We start from the raw sequence: 24,231 nt of genomic DNA on the forward strand, positions 1-24,231 counted from the left end.
GGACCCTGAGAGATGGGGAACAAGCAAAGCAAGCCCAATAATTGCTACAACTGCCCCAACTATCACCACAACAGAGGTTTCCAGGCAGAGGAGCAGAAAGGGGGAACCCAGGCTGACTTCCTGAATTGAGAAGATGGGAGCTGAGAGACCAGAAAAAAACGAGGCAGATAGTACCAGAGAGAGAATTCTGGAGATGTGCAAGGGGTCCCGGGGAGTATTCGGCTGATCGACATAAGCATATGATGAAACTACCAGAGGCTGAAGGAAGACCCACCAAAAAGAATTAACGGGAACAGTGCTGGGTATTCACACGGGGCCAGGAATAATACCTGTTCCAGCCAGACTGGAAAATCCCCTGATTCACAGAGCACTGGGTTGACTGCTCAGAAGAGTCTTGCCTCAGTAGAGAGAATAATTAGCCTTAGGATGAGACTGTTTCAATTCCTTCTACCAATCTTAAAGGCAAGACCGAAAAAGATCACACCATTTCCAAGTAACTTACCTGCATCCCATAATACTGCTCAACCATATTTATAGGAATACAAAGATATCCAGGACTCAACGGGCAAAATTCACAGTATCCGGCATCCAAAGAAAAGTGACCAGGCATGCAAAGCAGCAGGAAAATGTGACCCATAATTAAGAGAAAAAAACGACCGAAAGTGACCCAGCCACAGAGCCAGTATGCTGGTGGGGCCTGCTTCCCTTTGCTTCTGTGGTGGCTACATTCACTAAGGTGGCCCTGCTCCAGCATCCTAATTTAAGCAGTGACCAGGTCAGTCTCACTCCTCACATGGGCCAGTGATTGTTCCCTTCCTTATCTGCGGTAACGCAACTCCTGCCCGGAGGAGGCCCCGAGGACCCACCAGGAGCTTCGGCCCCACTCAGCATTTGGCTACTGGTCCACTGCTGGTCCACAGAGGAACTTCTCTTGGTTTTGAAGATGGCAATGTCTTTTTAGTTTTCTGTTTTTACATCTTAAATCATTACTAGGTGTTTGGCACACAGGGGAAGCTTCAAAACGTGACCTTACCATACCTCTCAACTGGAAGTCCCCACCCATTATTTCCTGCAAGCCCTCCCTTGTTTCAGTAACTCTGCTCTGAGTTTCCCTCTCATCTCTCTGATTACTGCCTTTCTTACTCTGAACCTCTTTCTCTGCTCACCCACTAAATGTGTGCACCTTTAAGGGCTCCAGTCTCTCCTTAATCTACGATAAAGGTTTAATCTGAGGCTTTGTAGGTCTGTGATCCCTGCAATTTTATGAAAATTCTGAAGTTTTCCAATCAGTAAGCAAAGTTGCAAATAGTAGTTAAAGCTAGATTTCATTTTTATAAGGACTCATCTTATTGCCAGGATAGTTGTAACAACTAAAATTCTTTAGTTATTTAGAATTAACTCTAGGGTTGTGGCAAGCATAGTACTGTATATAAGTAGATAGATATATAAAAGACATTTGAAAACAGGCAATATTTTTAGAAGTCCATTCAATAAACGAGAAATGTAATTGGGTCCCTATAAGTGTTATCAGTAGGATAAAGCAAAGAGGAATCAACTAAGTTGGCTAAATGAAAGGCAAATAATGGGTTGAACGTGTGTCTCCTATTAATTACAGGTGCAGATTGGATTGTGTTCATGTGTTGTGAACGTTTTCAATCATCAAATATTCAGGTAGTACCCTTCCTAACCTGCCAGACATTGGGGATGCCCAGATGAACAAGACACACCTCTGCCTTCACTGAGCTTACAGCTTCATCTTTTGATTTTCTTCTCATTTACTTCAATTCTGCCCCTCTCTTCCTTAAAGGAAGTAGCCTGAATGTGGCAATCTAAGAAGGAATAGAGGAAATAAGGCATGAAGACACCTTATTTAGTTCTGTTTGCAACATCCTCTGAGACTGAAACCTAAAGAGGAATGTAGCAAGATGGTTTGTTTTGTTTTGTTTTGCTTTGCTTTTTTCCCCCTGTAAGCTAACCAGCTCATTATCCCTGCTAATTGGGCAGAGTAGCCCAAGTAATCCAAGGGGGATGGGAGAGGAAGGAGGGGAGGATTAAGAAAAAGCAGGCACAGTTCCCCAAACAGCTCCCTGTTCTCTGATCATCTATGAGAGCTCATTTTAGAACTGGAGGTCACAGGGGCTTGGGGCTGGGGAAACAAAGTTTGTATGTAAATAAGCTAGGTCCCTCTTTTACAGAAGAGTTGGTTATGGGGACTGGTAGCCGTGTACAGAATCCCTGCCCTTTGACACCACAAAGTTATCTGTTACATGAGAACTTCCTTTCGGTGCCAGGAAGCACTTGATTTTCACTTGGTGTTCTAAGGCGGATATTGGGGTGCAGTGGGGGGGGGGGAGGTTGGAGGGCTGCTAAAACGAGAGTGACTCCAAGCAGGGAGTACTACTGCGAGGCGGGCAGGAAAAGAATGGGCCCTCGGGAGAGAGAACAGGGACAGTAACTGACATAGCCACTGACCTGGTACAATGCTCTAGGCTTTCCAGGGGAGCCTGCACACCAGCCGTCTCCTTGACCCTCATACAGGACCACCTGGCAGGTGGGCTGCGCACAGAGAAACAGCTCCAAGGAAAGAGCAAGTGGCCCTGGGCCGCACAGCTGATCGATGCACAGAGCGAATGTCCGCAGCAGAGGGGGCCCTTTCCGGTCGCGCCGCATGGCGAGATGTCATCCTCTCCCAGGTTAAGTCAAACGAGGCTTGGGACCACATACTGGACACCAGAGCTCTGTGCTACATTTCAAGGGATGTTTTCATAACTGAGTGTTTTCACGTGATGGAGTATTGCCAAGAAAAATCAACAGTGAAAGAAAAATCTCCGGAGATAGAAGTTTCTTAGCTTCTGCATAGGAAGGCTGCTTCAAGGGATTTTTAAAAATAAGACTGCTCTCCAGCTAGAGCCACAGCCCACACTGGCTCCCCCTTCAGTGGTCTCCGAGTCACAATGAGGTCCAGGGCTTCGGCAAACGGACTCTGCTACGCGAGTATTGGGTCATCTGCTGAAGCCACACAGCCTTCCAGTCAGAATCCCGGGTCTGAGGAGCAGTTACGCCTTGGTATGGGCTCCTTAGCCTCCAAGGACATGACTTTTAAAAATTCTGTTCCCAAGGACGCCTGTGTTTCTAGTTGTCAAGACAATGGTGAGTTTTTTCTCCTCTCCTGAATGGCAGAGGAAATCAGGTCTGGGCATCTCATCACCTTCCCTCTCCCTTGCTACATGCTTAGCCCCGGCTTTTCTACCGCCAACCTGACGGGTCCTGGCACCGGCTGCTGCGCACTGCGGCCTCACACAGCTACAGGAGACAAAACTCTTGCCGCAGTTCTTGACGTAGGCATCCTCGTGCGGAGTACGACCGTTCCCACGGACGCCGGACCACGTGGCTGGCGGGGTCCAAGTTCCTTCTTATCCTCCCAGGCAGGGAGCACGGGGACATTCTGGAAGACTGGGCACACCCTGAACGACCCCACACAGAGACTGAGCCCCGGCTTGCCATAGATGAAGAACCAAAGGCCCGCCCCACTCGGTGCGCCCACGTGACCCAACCCCGGAAGTGGCCGGCACACCACGTGACTTGCTCTCCACAGGCCCAGCAGCCTCTGTCTCTGTGGCCTGGGGATCCTACTCTATACCAGGGGCTGTTCCGAAAAGGGTCACGAACCGGGCACAGGAGTCCTGGCCGATGTCCGCGGGTGGCCCATCCTCCCTGGGAATCAAGCACAACCCCTGTCTCTGCCAAAGATTTGGGTTACAAACGGCTGCGGGAATCCAAGCCGGGAGCATTTCCGGAGTGTTCTGGGGCTGGGCTGATTAGATGAGGTTGGGGTGGAGGTGCGATGGCGGGGACAGGTGAGAGGAGACAGGATCTAATGTGTGCTCCCTGCATTATGGTGCTTTTCCTCACCATAATGTGCCTTCCGAGTGGGCGGGAGTCGGGCTCACCAACACCTGCCACGGCAAACAGGAGACCCTCAATCCACAGTTGCAGAGTTAATCCCCAAATTATCCAATAGAAATATAATGCGAGCCACATATGTATTATACAGTTTCAGTGGCCACTTTGTAAAAAGAAACAGGTGAAATTAATTTTAATGACATGAGTTCAACCCAATATATCCAAAATCTTATTGTTTGACCTATAATTTTTAAAAATATTAATGATATTTTATATCATTTTATTCATATTGTTTTCATTATCTGGTGTGTTATTTTACAATACCGTACATGACTAGCCACATTTCAAGTGCTCAGCCTCATGTGGCACCCATATTGGCCAGTGCTGATCTAGACTGTTTTTCTAGATCAAAGGTATGGGCGATTTCTTCAGCTGACTGGACAGCTCAGAACATCAGGAGGCTTGGGGGAAGGCCACTGGGAAAGTCATATGAGTAGGGCTCTATCCGTTCAAATGTATTCCCACAAGTCTTTATTTCTTCTTCTTCAATATCCTAGTTATGATATTGTATTGTAGTTTTGTAAGATGTTACCATTACAAGAAACTGAATAAAGGATTTCTTACACACCTACTTACCACTACATGTTTTGACGTGGCAGCCCCATCCTCTCCCTAAATAGTAAACCCGCCTGACCTGCCCAACTTCAGACTTCCTCACCGAGTACTTACAACAAAGACGGAAGGGGGAGTGGCAATAAATGTCCTTTTCTGTGGTCTGCAATTATCAACCCGCCTTATTCTCCCTTAAAAAAAAAAAAGTCTACAGTTATAATATATGAAGCACACTTTCTGTGTTACACTTGAGTGTGCTCCTTTCACAGGTATCACATGCAACCTCATTTAATCCTTCAGTAACTCTGATATAGGGGTTTTGTCCTGGTTTTCAAATAGGGAGAAATGAGACTTGGAGACATGCTGTGACTTTGTGGCACGAGAACTTGAGGGGAAAGTTTCTAATGCGGTCCCACAGATTTTACCTCAATCCTACAGATTTTACCTCAGTCAATGGGACCTGTGGAAAATGTCAGATGATGAGACATTGGACCCTAGAAGCCTGCAGTCAAAGCAAATGAAACATCTCGGTGCCATCTAAAATTCAGAATAAGCCCTGGAATACAAAACCTGCATCAGCTCTGGGCCCTGATATTTATGAGGCAATTCACTGTATAAAAATAACTAGCAGTTATCGATCTGCTCCCATGAACTGGGCTCTGGCCCAGGCAATTGCTCATATACTTCCTCATCCTTAGAAGAGAAATAGTTCATTTTAGAGATTAGGAACCTGGGCCTCAGCTAGAATATGTTGCCAAAGGTCATACAGCCAATAAGCAGGATAGCCAGGATTAGAAACATTATTAAATGTATTGTTTAATAATGTACTTTAACCCTACCCCACATTCATACTTAAAAAAAAAAAAATCTTAAAGAATTTCAAGACCATCTATAAAGGCCATAAACAACTGTCTGTTCATGTAACAAATTTAAAAGGCTGTGAAACATGGGCAGATAGGAATTGTTTTCAATGTGTGTGTTTTTTTTTTAAATACAAAAATAAAGTCTTTATTATTTATTTTGCAATATGTGGTAACTTGCCAAAAACACTTAAAAAGACTTGGCTTTCAAAAGAGATAGTTTACTTGCACTGTTTGGCTCATGGGAGCTATTGTAATTGAGAGAGAAGGAAAAGTAAAAGTGTTTTGAAAGTGTAAAGAGGCGACAAGTGTCAGCTATTACATATTAAAGCAGACTGCAGAGCTATACTAATATAAAATATACATGAAAATACACTTTCTAATTTTAATCAGGAGGCTGCAACTTGATAAAAAGTAAAAGAATGAAAATGTAAGTAGAAAGAAATGGAGGGAGAGTGAAAATGAAAGAAAAAGACAAATGAAAATAATTCTTGAAAAAGAACAAAGGGAGAAAGGAATGGAGGGAGGGAAGGAAGGAAGGAAGGAAGGAAGGAAGGAAGGAAGGAAGGAAGGAAAGAAGGAAGGAAGGGGAAAGAAAAGAGAAAAAGGAAAGAGCTATAAAAAATATACCGTGAATTGTTGGGGTCAGGCGGTCCCTTCAAGAAAAAGAAACTGGCCATGACCCGCTTTAGCGTAGAGGCTGGGTGCAGTTTTTTGCGACTGTTTAGAGAAAAGCTAGCGCTCTCCCCACCATTAATCTTTTCCAAAGAAAGACTTTGTTCTGCACCTGTATAAACAATCCCGTTTTTAAGACCTATATGCTTGCTTCTAATGTGTGAGACTATGTATTTATACTGATAGCTTCGAGTCATCAATAGGTGATGCAAACAGCTAGCTCGGAATCACTCCTTTACATCTTTTTGCTCTCCCATCTCTTTTTGCTTTCCTCCTTCCTGCGCCTAGAGTCAAGTTCAAGTTCAAGCTCTCCAGGAAAGTTTGCTATGCTGTCACGTACTCTGCGTTTTCCCAGCCCAGAGAAAACTGAAAGCCAAAGATCTTTCTGCTCAACTGATTCCAGAAGGAACCCCCCCTCCCCCAACAAAATGACAAAACCTCTGCAAAGGGGGGCAAGTGGGAGGGTTTCTGTGAACCAGCCCCCAGGAGAGAGGCATGGCCTGGGAGACTAAGGTGGAGCGATGCCTGAGTGATGAAGTCAGCCCCAGCCAGCCACCTGTTGTGGCACTTCAGGCGCGGAGCCGGCGCATTTGTTCTGGGCTGAGGGAGGCTGGCTTCTGCCCACGCTGTCCTGGGCTGACTGCGCTCAGCTCCGGAGTCCGAGGGCTTTCAGGGGAAGGATAAGAACCTCCTAAGCCGGGTGTGAAACTCACGAGTATATTGAACCTCACAGAATTCTAATTATTTTGTTGTTGTTTCAGGGTTTTGTTGTTGTTGTTGTTGTTGTTGTTGTTTAAATAACTTAGTGGGCAGCCACATGGTGCTGCACAGCAGGCGCTCAGTAGCTCTCCATTGTGTCCACCTCCAGAACGAAGCACACATCCCCCGCCCACGTATTGCAAAGGCCCTTCCATTTAGAAAATGATGAGACCTCGTGCAGTTTTGCTGTTTCCTTTGGGGGGTGGGGCAGGGTGTTTAATTTTTGGCTGGCATGGGACACGATAATTCTGGGTGCTGTTTTGTCATTTTTTACTTTGGACTATTGTGCTGACTTAGCATTCTGCCTTCGGGAGCGCTTCAATACACATCTAAAAGAGCAGGACTCCCTAGACTATAACAACGCGATGAGGCAGGTTCCTCCACCTTAGGCACCGTGTTACTGAAAAACAAAATCATGCATGGGACCCTCAAGATTGGAAAACAAGAGATACATCTTGTGAGGTACCGGGGTGGGGGAGAGTGGTGGTGGTGACTGGAATACGGAGAGCCGAGGATGCTACCCCCGGATTTCGAGTCCATTTCTACTCACCGGTCTGGTGGTGATTTGGGGTCCCTTAATATCTGCCCTTCAGCTTCAAGTTCTGCAAAAACGGAGATAACAACATTTAAGTCACAGATATTGTAGTAAAATGAAACGAACCAATGTAGATAAAAGTGCTTTGTAGGTAGATCATAAAGCACTGTCAGAGGAGCAGGAGGAGGAAAAGGAGAGCGGACTTGCGGGCGGCTCGGTGTTGAGTCCGGCGAGGCTTGGACAGGCAGTCGCACGTAATGAGTGATGATGAACTTGGAAAGCAGTTCTGCTGAAAAGGCCGGGAGGGAAGCAGACGTCGCGATCTCGGGGTTTCTAAGTGTCCCCTCCTTCACTCGCGCAACGCACAGTCATCTCGTATTGACAGTCTGAGGGTCCCTCGGGCCCCGGGCCCACATCTCTGTTCATCAGAGACTTCCCCTTCCCCGCCCCCACAGGCAGATCCTCTGCGAGCAGAAAAGCGGTCCCCACCCCTTCCACGCCCCCGCCCCACCTCTTGCCCCCCTTCCCAACCCCATCTTTTTTTTTTTTTTTTTGGCCTGGGATGGTGTGTTCCGAGCAGGACAGATAAATACCCTTGTCAGAGGCGCGGCTCGCGGTTGTGCGGGCCGGATCTGGGCCCGGCGCCGACTCGGCCGCGCTCTCCCGCGTCGGCGGAGGGCTCGCTCCCGGCTCGGCGCTGCGGGACCCACGGCCGCGGCCCTCCTGGGGGCGCCGTGACCCCCGCCTCCGCGAGCCCGCGGGAAGCACAGACCGCGAGGCTGGCCTGAAGCAGAGCGCGGGCGCGCGCGGGCGTGGGGCACGCAGCGATGTCCACCGGCTCGGTGAGCGACCCCGAGGACATGGAGCTGCGGGGGCTGCAGCGGGCGTACCCGGTGCCCGCCTCCCACCGGCCGCCTCTCCGCGGCGCCGAGAGCAGCTACATCTCGCCCAGCGACAACTCGTCTGCGGAGGACGAAGACCCCGACGGCGAGGAGGCGCGGCGCGAGCTGGGCGCGGCGCGCGGCGCGGGCGGCTGCAAGAGGAAGCGGCCCCGCGTGGCCGCGGGGGGCGGCGGCAAGAAGCCCCTCCCGCCCAAGGGCTCGGCGGCCGAGTGCAAGCAGTCGCAGCGCAACGCGGCCAACGCGCGCGAGCGCGCCCGGATGCGCGTGCTGAGCAAAGCCTTCTCGCGGCTCAAGACCAGCCTGCCCTGGGTGCCGCCCGACACCAAACTCTCCAAGCTCGACACGCTCCGCCTGGCTTCCAGCTACATCGCGCACCTGCGGCAGCTGCTGCAGGAGGACCGCTACGAGAACGGCTACGTGCACCCGGTGAACCTGGTAGGAGTCCCGGGCCGAGCGGCCGGGAGATGCCCGCGCGCCCCCGGGCGCGGGGCAGCGCCAGCCCGCTGGGGAGAACGCGAGCGGGAGGTGCTGGTGTGGGTGGCGAGGCGGCCAGTTTAGTGACCCCCCCCCCCCCCCCAAGCCGCGGGACGGGCCGGCCCTTGTCTCGGAGGACCATACGCCCTTTCCGCATCATTCTGCTCGCTGTGCGTGGTGCTTCGTCCAGTGACAGCTATTGGCTAACATCCCACTTCTGGGGTGAATCTGGGGTCCACTTGAGTCCGCTACCCCGTTGCAGATTGAATGGCAAACCTCCCTCGCCCAACTTTCAGAAGCCCTACTTTTGAACAGAAGGAGGGAAGCCGAACTCTGCTAAAAAAAAAAAAAAAAAAAAAAAAAAGCCTTTGGATTTTTAACTTCTTGCGGAATAGCAGAGGTTCTCCAAACGGGATTTGTCCGGAAAGTCCCTCTCGGACCTGCCAACTCTCGAGTTTGAGAAAGATCCTATCCCAGTTCCCACTTGGAACAAGGGGAGTGGGGGAGGGTGTGTGTGTGTGTGTGTGTGTGTGTGTGTGTGTGTGTGTGTGTGTGTGTTTTGGAGGAAGGGAATTAAACGACAAAATCCCCAATTCCTGCCAAGTTTCACCAAATCATTGTGAGACACAGTCCAGTAGGAAACGTGGATGGACCGCTTAGGTCTCACGCCATCACAATTCGGTCAAAGTAAAGACATGCACATTTCAGAACACTGATAAAATCAGAGCCGAAAGCCAGGGACATCCCAGGGTTCGCTTAGGAGAGCGGTTTCGGTTTGAAAGAGTCGTTTCTTCTCCAATATCTGACGCTCTTTTTGATTTTACAGACGTGGCCATTCGTGGTCTCTGGACGCCCGGACTCTGACGCCAAAGAAGTTTCCTCTGCGGGCAGACTCTGTGGGACCACCGCTTAGATCGAACTTGAAGTCGATCGATGGAATTACTGGTTAAGCATGTGTTTAGGGGGCCACTGAGCGAAAGGAGACTGCGTGAGAACCCCCCAGAGAATGGGAAGAAAGTTCCATTGGATTCTCCTAGACACCCCACCGCGAACTGCGAACCAGACAGACAGGTGGCGGGCGTGGGGGGCAGAGCTGAGGTCGGCAGCCTGGCCATCACCGGAGCCCATACTTCACCTCTCCAGGAAGAGCCTCCTTAGGCCTCAGGAGCTCGGGCCCAGATCCAACCTCCGGCTTCAGCAGTGTAGACCCCGTCGCCTTCAGAAGCCAGCCTCAAACTGCCTTGGATTGGTGTCCAAGCTGAGACAGGCATATGTGCCTTATCAGAGATGGCACGACTCTGCACAGCGCCGGCCTTCCCCGTTAGGAGCGCGCTCTCCTGCGTGATCTGCTGCACAGAAGTCTTCACGTGAGACCCACGTGGGCCAGGTTTTTCAGTTGCAAAGGAAGGAGAGTGGATACCTGGGCAGGGTTGGTTTCCCATTAGGGCAGTGCCTCGCCCGCAGTGGGGAGCCGTGGACGTGTGCTGTGAGGGAACTCTCCACCCCCTCCCCGGGCCGCCTTTACCAGCAGATCCCGGGCTGTGCAGCCTCCCAGCTGCAGGCGGGCCCCTCACTCCCGCAGGCTCCTGCCCCTTCCTAACCCGGCTTCTTCGGTCCACCTGCACCCCGCCTCCCCGCAACTTCTGGCGTGAGCATTCCCCCCGCCCCCATCTTTACTCCCTCCTCCCGCACCTCCTTGCAGACCCCCTCGGACTCCTGGCGGTATCCACCTGACCCCACCACGAGCTCCCATCGCCCCCTCCTCCAATGTCCCTCTTTTGCCGCTGTTCTGTGTTCTCGCTCCCGGCCGCTGAGGCTGTTAGGTGCCCAGCGACTGTGCTCTGGGGGAATGCACCGGCACCGCTGCCGCCGAGGCTGAGGCCGCACTACCACAGTAATTAGCAAATGTAAATAAGTTTATTTTTTTATGAATAATAAAACGCATTGAGAAAAGTGAGTGTCCCTGGGCGTGTCAGAATGTACTCTGTTGTCCTTTACTGTGTCTGGTTTGGAAGTGAACGTAAAGGTGCCCCCTTGGCTCTGGACAGAGACTGGGTCATTGTCCAAGGAACTGTGGTGGTCACATTTGGATCCCTGCATTTCTAAATGTAATTCTCCTTGACTTCTATGATTCTGATTCTTCCTGTCCAGGCAAGGATTGCTGGAAGGCAGAACGGGAGGCTTATTAAGCCCTAAGAGTCTTTTGGGGACATAATTCCATGAAGGGTATACTCTTCAAAATAATATAGATGCTTGTTTCTCTCCCTCTCCCCCTCCCTCTCTGTCTCTGTCTCTCTGTCTGTCTGTCTCTCTGTCTCTCTCACACAAGACACACACACACACACACACACTTCAGCCTAAAGCACACTGCAGTGCTTACAATTGCAAGGAATTCAAGAAACCCCTACAATCCACCCACGAGAGTGGGGGGGGGGGGGTCTTAGTCTAACTGGCAAAATAAAACTATAATACAAGACTTCAATCTGTATTTCAGTGCAGTTTTTCTTTTTCAAATAATGTTTATGTAGCGTTTAGCGTTTTTAATGTACACCATCTCATTTTCCTTATTACTCTCTTCTATTTTCACTGTAATTTGTATGGGTGGTAACAACTTGTGAAACCTCATCATACAATTTTAAAAGCAACATTCTCTGGGTAGAACGTGTTTACAAAATTCAGAAAAGTGTGAAGGATGAAACTACCTAAACGACTGCCACATTTGGGGTGCATCCTTTAATTTCTGAAATTGGAAGGCAGTTTTCTCGACCAGAGAGAGAACGTACAGCTGGAGTTTAAGAGGTGAGAGAGAGATGGGAGAGTGTGACTTCCTGTTTTGAACTAAGCCAACCCAAAACCCTGGAGAGCTGCTTTCTGATACCATTTTCTCAGGCCAGGAGGATTCCAGCCCTCCTAATCCAGTCCTCATCCTCAGAAGAAAGTGGCCTACAGGCTCACTTTAGTTGGCTTCTACGGCATCAGCAGCAGCTCTCCGGTTCAATTAAAAAAAAAAAAAAAAAAAAAAAGGAGTCGGGAGTAACCAGGGACAGGAAACTCTAGCTTAGTCAAAGGCACTTCAGCTGGCCCTAAGTTCTGGGTGGTCAGCTTCTTGGGTGTGGGCTCTCTGCTGGAAGCAAGCTCTGAGTCCAGGTCTTTTCCAAAGCCTCTGGAGGTGCTTTTCAAGGAGGAGGCACCTGCTCCATTAAGGTGAACCTAACCTGAATACAGAACCCAGCCTGAAATCCAAGCTCTGCGAGTCCACAGACCAGTGACCATATGCCACCCCTGTCTAAGCCTGCCTCCTCTTCTACAAAATGGGTAACGACAGGGCCTGCTTGGGAAGTTTGTTGTCACGAAAAAATGTGACAGTGATATTTAAGCGACCCTTCTAAAAGGCAGTGAGCGGCACCCTAAATGCTGACAATGGAAGTAGGAGGGTTGGGGGGCATGCTTTGTTTTTGGCAAAGAGAGACACCCGCAACAGGTGGGTCATTTCAGGAATCCAATCTAAGACTGGGTCCCGTTTTGAAGGGCCTGGATTCCAACTGTAAAACAAGAGAAGTGTCCCACAGGAACAGAAACAGACCAAGAAAACACACGTTATATTTGCAGTGACTCCTTATCTTGCAGGTAAGAACAAGCATTTGAATACACAAGAAGACATTAAGGCGAATTTTCATAAAGAAAGAAATTTAAAGCGTTTGTTTCTATAATTATATTCTCTCAGCATACTTTAGGGGTAAGCTCTAATTTCCCACCCCTGCTCTGGCCCCCCCCGCCCCCCCACACAGGTGGTGCTGTTCACTGGCTCACATGTGCAGTGTTGTGCTCAGCAAACTCATTTTTACTGCTGCTTTATAATCCTATACTTTATAAAAAAAAAAAAAAGAAAAGAAAAGAAAACTTTTTCAAGAATTGTTTGCTTCACGGTTTCTGTAAAAAGTGCAATCCCAAGAATTATGTTATTTAAAAAATAAGAAAAGAAGAAAAGGGCCAATTTCTAGTAAGTCCTGAAGGATCAGTGTAAACTGCTGAGCTTCCTGGCAGAGGTTGCTGTGCGGGAGAGGCCTTGAGCACCTTGAACCAGATCTTTCTTGATAAACCATGACTATCGGGTCCTCTAACTAGGAGAAAAGCATCCCAAAGCCTTCCTGATTTTTTTTTTCATCATTTTTCTTTAGGAATTTGGGGGAAGACATAGGAATTGGGTCTGGGGAATGAAGGAGGTTAAGAGAAAAAGGGAAGTAAGTCTGTCCTTGGAGTCATTTCAATTTGATTATATATGCTGCTGTGAGAGAAAAGTTAAAGGAAAAAAAAAAAGTCTAAGAAATATAACGTAAAAGGTACTGAATCACAAATAAAATGAGTAAATCAAAAAATACTCTTCAGGGGGCTTTTTGAGGGAACCAAAGCATTATTATTAGTGATACTGACTCAATCAAAGAGAACAAAAATCCCCTTTCACAGGCTCTTCCTAAGATGAATATTTTAAAAGAAATGCTTTCAGCACTGTAATTTTGAAACATTCAGACGTTTTTCTTGGTTTGGACGTTGAATTTATTTGATGCCAATTCTTTTGCTCTGGGCTTCACATTACAACTTCACGCTCATGTCGTGGCTCCTTTAACAGACGGCGACAATGACCATTATGATTTACGAAGCAGGTGTTTTGTTTGTTTGTTTGTTTTTTTACGTGCACAGTTCTCTCCCTGGTTATAAATGCCTTATACATTAAAGAAATAATAAGAAAGACACATCTCCTCCATTAAAAGAACTAAATGGGACACATCCTATTTTAATAGGTAATAGGTAAATAGTTTGGCTAATACTTTTGAAAAAGATTAAAACAATAACCAAGAAAGTCATTTTAGTAATGTTTGGAAGGGGGGAAAAAGGGTAAGTTTATAACTGACTTCTTACTGCCACGCATCTAATTTCTAGGAAACTCTGCGAGGGTATATGCAGCAGCTCCCTTTGGAACCGAGCGCCTGGCGACTCTCAGCTCCTTGGGCACCTCTGCTTTCCCACCAGAGTAGCCAGGGGGCTTGCATCTCGGCACTCACCGCTCTCCATTCACCTCCTTTTCTAGTGACCTTTCTTCTCTTTCACAGCACTGAAAAACTGGTCCAGGGAAATCCTTGGAACCGACGACTCTACGAAGGTCTAGAAAGTGGCCAGAACCTGAAATCGGCTGTACTGCGTAAATCCCACAGCACTAAGGCACTAGTTTATCTTGAATTATCTCAGCTCTTGTCCGTTCTGCCATCGCCTCGTGGTAGCGAGGACCGTGGAGCAGCTACGAGCAGGGCCTGGCTTTCGGCCTGGTACCAATACAGCATCTGCAGTGACCTTGACTCCTGGCAGTGGAAATGGGGAGAAGTGGGGAGCGAAAGGCTATTATCTTTTGCTTTTCCTTATTCGCTAAAAAGTGTATAGGTTATTTTTAAATTGAAAAAGAAAAAAACAACTCACTTTTTAAAAGACTGCAAGTCACCATGTCGGACGTAGCTGGTTCCAGTCTAGCCCCACTAACTAGTTCATATAGCTGTGCGACCTTCTGGAACTTTAGCTCCCTTCCGTGACATGAGAATACTACAGCCGACCTCACAGACCTTTTTGAAAATGAGCTAAATGAGAGGATTCTATTAGGCACTTGGGAAATGTTCCATAAGTGCTAATTTTTAAAAATTGTAGCCTTAATTTTCTTTCCTATAACGGTAGTTCGGGCGTCCTTAATTCTTATCTGCATGTTTTTCCCTTTATTCCTTTTTTGTCATTTGTATTGCCTTGCTCTTTCATGCAAAATCTAATTTTCCTATATTGATTTGTCCTTTTTTGTTGTTGTTCCGAAGGAAAACTTTCATTTTGTTTCCTCTTAAAAAATGAAGATCATAGCACTCAACATCAGAAATTATCCATTTGCATAAGAGATACACTCATGTAAGAGAGAAAGACAGACCAAAGGATTTTGGTGTAAGAGAGTATGAAAACCTTGTCTATATTATTTCAGATTCCACGACACAGCCACCATTTAGAACCTGTGCTTGTGGAGTCTTGGTGTAGTACCAAAGAATATCCACAACGACCTCAAAGGACCACTGAAATACTCCTTCCCTGTCCAACTTCCTATCTGTGAGGCTGGATTGGCTTCATATACTCTAACTAAAGTGTCATGTGACCACAGATTGATGTAGAAAGCAAAAACAAGAATACAGCTATCTTCTATTAAGTCAAATATTAAAGAAGTTTGCATAAATATAAAACTATGCTACTCTTTCCATTAAAATGTTTTGGCAAACATAATTATTTTTCATTAAAAATAAGTTATTTATATTTAATGTAATTATTATTTTTAAGCAAATTAATCATTATTGTTTTTATCAGTTTTGATTTCTAATCCAGTAAATATCAACAGATACAAGCCACATAAATGAAAACTTTTTGGGGTCTTTAATAACTTTTTACAAGTGTATAGAGACCAGAGATGAAAAAGTTTGAGAACTACCGGCCTAGGTAATTTCTAGGGTCTTTTTCATTGATGAGATTCCACGTTGTCCTGATGTGGCAATCTCGTGGGACAGGAGGCTGTAGATCATGTCTGGGCTGGCTACAGGAGCAAACACTGGATCAGAAAGATTCACTAGAAAAGTTAGGATGGTAACTTAGGCGGGCCAGGTTCTGTGTGACCCTCCAGTCCCCAGCCAGGCAGGTCAGCAGGGCCAGTGTCTGAGCCTGTCTCCCAGAGGATGCTCTCCGAAGAACTGTGCTAGACAGCGCTGGATAGAACAAAGTCACCTCACCTCAAAGTGCTATAAAGGAGGAAATGAACAATGGACCAACGACTGAAGCACAGAGTGCCAAGTGCCATGTGAGACGGTGGTGCTCTGGGAGGAAGGGCACGGGCACAAATCCTGGCCCTGGATAGTTACGGGAGGCTTCCCAGACGGCTGACGGGTGAGACGAGTGTCAGGGGACAGCTGGACAAGGCAGGTCAGGGCTTATCAGAAAGAGCTGTAAGTCACGGAGGGCTTCCGATACCAGCCAGTGACTGGAGTTAACACGCGCCAGGTAGGTAAGAGCATGGACTCTGACAAGTGGCTTAAAATCACTGAGCCTCAGTTTCCTCATTTGTAGAATGAGGATATAAAAGGAGCTGCCCGAGGGCGCTGTGAAGATCGCAGGAGGGAATGTGAAACACTTCGCACCCGTAGTGCAGGGCACAGCAGGCTGTCAACAAAGGTCAGTCCATTAGTATCGTCATCGTCATCGTCATCGTCATCATCGTCATCATCGTCGTCGTCATCATCATCATCATCCTCATCATCATCATCATCACTACACTGAGGTGACCTCCATGTTCTCTTGGCATGTTCTGATAAAGTGCTAAAGGGCACGTCCCTCACCGGAGTCCCTTTCCCTTAAATCTGAAAAATCTGAGCCTTTACCTGATTGTTGCAGCTCTCCTCTAAAGGGTTCGGCCTGTTTAGGATACTGAAGTCTTCAAGGTATTGATTTACATGACTAGCTACACTTCTCGTATTGGGGTAGGGGAATAGATTGTTAAAATATATTCATATGGCCAGGACAGCTGGAGAGAAAAACGTGCCGATTAATTCTATGGTCATAACAGAATCGGGCTTGCAAACAGAAAGACGCAGGGAAAGCACTCGTTTTCAGCCCCAGAGTCTCTGCTCTGAGGGGAATCGAAGCCCCTCTGACCGGAACTGCCCAGGTTCGGAATTCACAGACTCTGAGTTTCCCCTTGGCATTCAGCCCGCCCGGTCTGAAGGACACTCGCAGTTTAAGTATTTGGCAACATGACACATATTCTCTGCAGCTGCTTTCGAGGTGCACAGACCGGGAGTCTGCCTGCGGTCACAGTGCAGCATCTAAAGACCCGACTTGTTGGGTGGCCGTGGGCAATCGCTGGCTTCTTCACCTTCGATCTCTCACCTAAAATGAGGGCCTTGGGCCCAGGGGACGCCTTAAGTCCTTTACAGTTTCTTAGGGGTCTGGACGGCATCAGCAACACTCCCTGCCCTTTGTGCATCACACGCAGGGCGGCTGGCGGCCCGAGCAGAGCGTCCATCTCGCTGAAACGTGCCCTTTCCCTAGCTGCCCAGAACTGTGCTATTTCTGTGCGATTTTCATTGTTGCCACAGACTCTTCGTTTCGATTATAAGTACTGAAACTTAACAAGATATAAAAAGGCTTCTTCAATATGATGTAGACCTCAAATAAGAACAGCAATTATGGTATTTAAAAATATTTCCTTCTAAAGGCAGTCTTTCATTAGTATCAAACAATGGTAAGACAAGATTTGTCAGATCTTTTCAGAAGCATTTGCCAATTGTGTTTGATTTGCCCCAGAGGGAAAAAAAAAATCTATAATGGAAAACATCAGATCCAAATAAAAGGACCCTCAACAAAAGTTATAATTATAAACAACTGCTGTTTTTTCAAATGTTTAGAAGCCTAGGAAAAGCTGAAATCTGATCTATTGCTTCAAGAATCCAGTGGGGTTTTCTCCCTTTAGATGGAATATTTTCTCATTGCTTTCCTATTGTGGCGTTTTTTACCTCTCTCCATGATTTCTCAAAATATACTGGGTGCTTTAGAATTACACAGTGAAGAGAGGCTTTCCTGCTAGAACCAAATTGACTGGGTTACGCACTGGATGTGGGTGATAAAGAGACAGGAAGAAATTAACAGCGACTACAGGCTTCCAACTGGGGCCAGACAGTGAACGGGAAAGTCACCATGAGTCACCGTGTGTCACTAAAGTTTAAAAGGGCAGGTTTAAAAAAGTACAGAATTTAGACACAGCCATTCATTTGAGAACTCTGCTATCCTTTGGCCTCACAAGATTCTCATCAGATCTGGTCTTGTTCTAGGGGTTCAGATGCAAAGGGGATACACAAACAACCAAAAGCTTAGCGAGAGACGAGGACTGTACAGCTCAGGGTCGCAAAGCTTGGAAACGGTGACCCGGCCTTGTTTCTGCATAAGCATGCCTTTTTTTTTTTTTTCTGTCTCTGGACTGTAAATGTCTTCAGAGCAGGCGTCATAGTTTTTTTATTTTGTACCTTTATGAAATTATAACCCTCATCTGTCAGGTACAAAGCAAGTGTTTGATAAATATTTAATAAATCACTCCAATGGAAGATAAGTTATTGTGAACCTTTGGGTTAAATTATTTTGCTGTCGTGAAATGATGGTGCTTTGGGGAAGTCCATTCTCTGAAGCGACCCGAGATATGTAGTCATAACAAACCACCAGGGCACTGCTTGAATTCGTCACCACTGCTGCTTGACAAACTAAGCTAATTCCTGCTGCACGCATAGCACACCAGCTCTGCACAAAATCTGATGGTTCTCAGGCTTCCTCGGACAGAAAAGAAATGAGCTCAATAAAGGATAGAGGCTTTAAAATTGCAAGAGGCAAATTAACACTGTAAACATGCTAAGCCTCATGCCAGATACTTTACAGATATTATTCTTGTAGGTCTCTCATTAGGCCATTAGTAGGTCCGTACTTTGTTTTCATTTACAGGTAGGAAAACAGGCTGACGAAGCTTCGGCGACTTTGCTGGGGGCCGCACCGAGAATAAGTGGTAGAGTCGGAGTTTAATGCTATTTCTCTCTAGCTCAGAATCCAAACTTTTAACCAGCTCCATTCCATTGCCTCCCCAGGGATGTCTCCCAGGTAGAAAGGAAGGTGGTGGGAAAATGGCGCCCACCAAGGACGCCTTGGCCTTGGTGTTAACTTGGGACAATAGAGGAGCCACAGTAACACCTGGTTCTGAGTGCTTAGAATGGTGTAAAAACTAAGAAAGGAGCCAGGATCTGTCTGCAGTGCCAGCCAAAGGTCCCCCAGGGAAAGGCACTCACCATCTATAGACAGATGCTTCTTTTCATTTTGTTTTCTTCTTCGTCTCCTAATGAAGATGATTTGAAAAGTGCTGAGCTAAAGAGAGGGTAGATGTACCCTCACCCAGGATGTTCAGCTCCGTCCAAACTCGGGGAGCCCAGCCGTGGAGGCAGGACGTGGCCAGTCTGAAGAACAGAGAAGAACTGAGGTGGAGAGAGCCAGGCAAAGCCGCGATGGGGGGGGCGGGGGGCGCCTCACCACACTTGTTATGTGTTCTCTGATCGTCTCCCTTCTGCTGGAATAGCTAGTCAGGTTAGGTGTGCTTAATAGACACTCGTTTAAGTGAGCTGAGGAGGACACAACTCTCCACTAGCAATGGGTGATTCACAATTTTCCATCTTCACAAGGACAATACATCTAAATCGAAACATGAGAATTAAGTTGCCTGAGAGAGAGGTTTTCTAACCACCTAGGCTTAGGGATTAGGAATTTGTGGGATTAGGGATTGGGGATTTGTGGTATAGATTTTATAGATTCATAAAGCCATACAGATTGGGAGAAAATATTTGTAAATTATATATCTCATAAGGGTCTGGAAACCAGAATATATATACATATATATACATATATATATATAAAATTTAAAACTCAGCAACAAAAGGGCAAACCACTCAATTTTTTCAACTGGACAAAGGACTTGAATATTTCCTCATAGAAGATATACAAGGGGCCAACAAGCTCATGAAAAAATGTTCAATATCATGAGTCATTTGGAAAATCAAAGCCATAGTTAGGTACCACTTGATACTCACAAAGATGTCTATAATAATAGTTTAAAAAGGACAATAGCAAGTGTGAGTGAGGATGTGGAGAAATTGTACTCCTCATACATTGCTGTAGGAATGGAAAATGGTTTATTCAGCTGGGAAAAAGAGTTTGGCAGTTCCTCAAAAGGTTTAAACATAAAATTATCACATGGCCTGGCATTTCCACTCCTAGCATTGAAAACAGGTATGCAAAAAGTACGTGCATGCACAGACACATTTATAGTAGCACCATTCACAGTAGCCCAAACATCCTGAAAATTTTTAAAAACTGGTATATCTGTATAATAGGATATTATTTAGCCCTAAAAAGGAGTTAACTACTACTACCTATTACAGCATGAATAAATCTTGAAAACATTATGCTAAGTGAAAGAAGCTGGGCACAAAAGATCACATATTGTGATTCAATTTATGCAAAATATCCAGAATAGATAAATTTGTTGGGACAGAATGAAGATCGGTTGGTTGCTAGGGGCTGGGGTAAGGAGGAATGGGGAGAAGTTGCTTAATGGGGAAGGGGTTTTAGTTTAGAATACGGGAAATATTTTGGAACTAGATAAAGATAATGATTGCACAACAATATGAATACACTAAACGTCACTAAATTGTTCACTTTAAAGTTGCGCGTTTCGTGTCATGTGAATTTTACTTCGAAATTTTTTTTGGAAAAAGTAATAAATTTTATCAAGTATAAGAAAATAAAAGTCATTTGAAACCCGCATTCGAGAGCAGTAAATACATCTGTCAGTGGATGTTGCCACACTCTATTATATGTTTACATAGCTACTATTTCTGATATTTTGGGAACTCTGCAGCTCCAGCCCTAATCACAGTATTCAATGGAAAAATGAATCTAAGGAAGCCAAATTTCTGAGCTCTCTGCAGCGTGTCCTCGTCAAGAAATGATGGAGTTAGCGCGCCACCTAGTAGTCAATTGATACGTTGCGGCAAACCCTTAGCCAGCACAAATTAAGCTTGAGGTCACTTTCTGCCTTTGAGCTGAAGTGGTTTAAGTCACTGCTCATGAATACGAAGGTTCAAGTTACGTGCCTTCTTGAATATTTCAAATTCTGAGATAACAAAACACTGTCTTATCCTGGATCCCCGAGGAAACAGAGCTTGAAGCAAAAGCATGCATGCTAACACCTTATGGGTAACCGTGCTCCTAGCAGAACAAAAATGGAAAGAAATAACCAGCGAGGCAGGGAAGGAAGGAGAGCAAACATCAGGCGGCACACAGCCACGCTGGTCACGGACTGCCTCGAAGAGGCCGCGGGAGTCTCCCAGGCCCCCAAGTGGCTGTGGTGCTGGTCTGGGTCCTGTGGACGGGATGGGCGGAGATTTCCCTCCTTCATTTCCTCAAAGTCGCCCCCCACCCCAAGGTGGGTTTCCTTCTCTACACCCGCTCTGGACACCATGCAGAGCCAGGCCCCCTGCTCTCCTTCTCTGACATGGCCCTGCCACCATGACATGACCCCACCACATCGTCCTAATTCCCATGGCGACATGGTCCCTCCACGAAGGCAGCCACGGAGTGCAATACAACTTACTTTCCTGGAGTTGGAACCAGTTCCTCTGAAGTCTTCGAGAAAGCGGTAGGTGGAAGAGGTCTTTCCAGGGCCAGAACCCTGCTGGAGGGAATCCAGGAACGTGTCCGGGCTGGGTCTGCACGCATGCCAACCTCAGGAGCCCGCGCGTGCGCGCGCACACGGCCACCTCTTCTGTCCGGGGGCCGTCGATGGACCCTCAGATCCCTTGCAGCAATTCTGCAGGAGTATCGCATCGCATCCTCTCCAGGAAGTAGCTCCAGGAAGTTACGACTGCCTTATTGACTAACGAGACACAGATGTATAGCGAGCTTCTTGCTGCGTCCTTGGGTCACATTTACAAGCAATTATAGTTGTTGACCCAAATTAAATTGAGGCTGTGATAAAGAATAAAGAGTATTTAGCTGAGCAAAAGGAGCTGCGGCCTGGGAAACACAAATTCAGGTTATCAACCTAAAGGACAATTGAATGAAGACTATGAAAGCTGGCGTTTATCAAGGCAAAAAGAGAACAGACTATAAGAATTGGCTGTTTAACGTAATGAATGGCGAATTCAAAGACGATGAGCCAAGTCCCTGAGCGGCCGCTGTGACGTAACAGAGCAGGGGGCGGGGCGAGTCCGGGGCCAGCTTTACGGCAGGCGGGAAAGTCCAAAAGGCCTCGCAGCGCCGCGCTGACGTCAGCTGGCGTTGCGATTGACCTCCTGGCTCCATTTTACGGCTCCGTTTTAGCTGTTTTGGTTCATTTCGTTCTGAGAGGATTTGGAAGAGAAGTGGTTAGTTCAGACAAAGGCCAGAGAGATTCGTTTGAAACGACAGCTGTCCTGTGTGAGATAGCTCGAGAAGGTTATAATAATCATCTCCATTTTATACAAATGTTAAACTCGGGCCTCGTCTCTAAGAGTAAGTACCAGGTGGAAGAGTCACTTGCTGTGTCTTTTAAAGACCCTGGAATCATTCTGCTCCTTCTCGTGGGAAACCCGCATCCACACATGTACAATTGTTCCAAGTCTGCGTTTTAAGATGAAAATTCATGTTTTAATGCAGTACCCAGTTCTGTTTACTTTTCCTATTTTGGCTCTTCACTGCAGCTGCATCAATTATGGATGAAAACGTAAGCATGAAAAAAGTTGTTAACATATATGTTTGCACTTGAACGGTTTTAACTAATCCGAGAATAGGTAAAACTGGTGATTTAAAATGAATACACATTAAAATGAGTCTGTACTTCCCCCTCGTGGTCAACAGTAACATCACAGGAAGTGGGTGTGCCAGGGAGAAAGAAAGGCGGTTATTTTGGAAAACTGCTTGTACTATGGTTGCTATTACTACGGGACAGAACTCAATCCTTTCATTGTCCCTTAGTTTCTCCGAACTCTCAGATTCCTCCTCTGCAACGTGGGGTGAATGCGAGCGCCTGCCTGAGAGAGTTGCTGTGAGCGGACCAAGCCTGAAGACCGCCCTGTACCTGGTCCAAGGTAAGCACAGAAGAGGGGACACCCTCATCTGTTAAACTGGAATAATCTCAGCTAAAACACTAAACGTGAAAGCTGTTAACTGAATTAGTACAAGTCTTCTAATTTATTTGATTCTATATTTAAAATGTACACGTCCTACGAAATTTAAAATCTTTTCAAACAATAAGTAATTGCTTAGGAAAAAGTACTCTCTGACAATAATTTTAGGTTCCTGTCTTTGAATTTAAAAAATTTTATCTTATTTTTCCTTCTATCATAATCTGGAGGCCCGGCTTCCAGATTTTCAGATTTCCTAGAAGAAATTTAAAAAAGAAAAATCACAAATAGGGTTGTCGAATTTTATTTTGCCCAATCAGACACTTTAAAAAGTCAGTTTCCAAGTATGATCCTGATTTCAAAAAAGACAGAGCATTTAAACACTCATAAAAAAAAAAAAAAAAAAAAAAAAAACCTGTAGAAAGGACGTTGTTTCAAAATGAAGGGCATCCTTTCGGTTGAGGGACTTCCTGCCTTGGCCTTATCTTCCTCACCTGATGGCCCTGAGGGACTTTGTTCACACACGATCACCAGCAGTAGACGACCATTTAGGAACCACTGAGTGAAGGAGAGTGTCGGTGTATTGGGTTATTTTTCCGGATAAGCCAAAATCAAGGCCACATAGATATGTGACAAGACACCGAATGTATATGTGGGGGCATTCAAACAGTCTCCCTTTCTAGAAAAGTCCTGTACCTCCCTCTTCGTATTTCAGTTTGTGTTACCTTGGTGACCGTCAGTCCATTTCTTGCCATGGGTGTCTTTCCCCACGAGCACTGCCAGGCCAGGAGCTGTCCCTTCGCTTCTGTGACACTTGGGTTCCCCGCCTCCTTCCCTGGATACTTCTTGTTAGTCTCTCGCAGGTTTACCCTCTTCTTCCTATACCCAGAGCCCAATTCCTATGTCTAATTCCTACGACAATCATTCGAAGGCATGAATTCCTCATCCCATTCATTCGAAAGATTTTCTCCAAGCTGAGAATGAAGTCTTCGATCTGCCCTTCCTCGCCATTACTCTTACACGCGGGAGCCCTAGTTGCCCTCTCTTGGATGAGTTCAAGTGTGCAGACGTTGCTCTCAGCATGGGGTTGGTTCCAGGAATGGCATCACGCACGCAGAGTAGACCCAGCCTGCTGCCTCCTTTGCTCTTACTCATTACGTTCTTCCTAGTGCAGCCCGGATTGTTTCTGTTGACAAGCACATCCTTTTCCATTCTTATTGATATAGCGTAATCGTTTTTCCACTGCTAACCTATTTACTCTCTAGTCATATAGTCGTATCTTTTTATTCTGAATTAGTAACTCTGCACATGTGTCCGTTTAACATTAAACTAGAAAAATTAGCCTATAAATTTTTTAGTTGTGGGTCCCGATTAAATTAATGTTGGAGTATCTAGCCATTGGGTGTGAGGTTGTATTAATTTCTCAGATTCGTTGCCCTGTTTGAGAGACTGAAATGTGCCCACAGCAGACTCAGATAGCTCAGCAGGTGCAGGGGTTGATAGAGAGCAGAGGAGGCCAGCTCTCTTTAAATACTGGAAATGGCCTAATCAAAAAAAAAAAAAAAATCCTGATAATGAGATTGTAGTAGTTGGTTTTCTGATAGAATATGGGTGTATTAGTTTCCCAAGACTGTTACAGATTATTACAAATAAATAAATAAATAGAGAGAGAGAGAGAGAAGCTCATTTATCACTCGCAGTTCTACAGGCTGGAATCCAAAGTCAGGGTGTCGGCAGGGCTTTGGGGGAGAACCCTC

The 24,231-nt window shown here is 46.4% G+C and overlaps 1 protein-coding gene across 1 annotated transcript; it reads left to right on the forward strand.

Annotated features, from left to right (window-relative positions):
* The first annotated feature begins 8,088 nt into the window (after window positions 1–8,088).
* On the forward strand, window positions 8,089–11,178 carry MSC (musculin). Its single transcript, XM_016153720.2, has 2 exons — window positions 8,089–8,681; window positions 9,547–11,178. The coding sequence occupies exons 1-2, from the start codon at window positions 8,172–8,174 to the stop codon at window positions 9,631–9,633; spliced, it is 597 nt and encodes a 198-aa protein (XP_016009206.1). The 5' UTR covers window positions 8,089–8,171; the 3' UTR covers window positions 9,634–11,178.
* Window positions 11,179–24,231: the final 13,053 nt, after the last annotated feature.

This window comes from Rousettus aegyptiacus, unplaced genomic scaffold (assembly GCF_014176215.1).
Source record: "Rousettus aegyptiacus isolate mRouAeg1 unplaced genomic scaffold, mRouAeg1.p scaffold_m13_p_15, whole genome shotgun sequence".
NCBI lineage: Eukaryota > Metazoa > Chordata > Mammalia > Chiroptera > Pteropodidae > Rousettus > Rousettus aegyptiacus.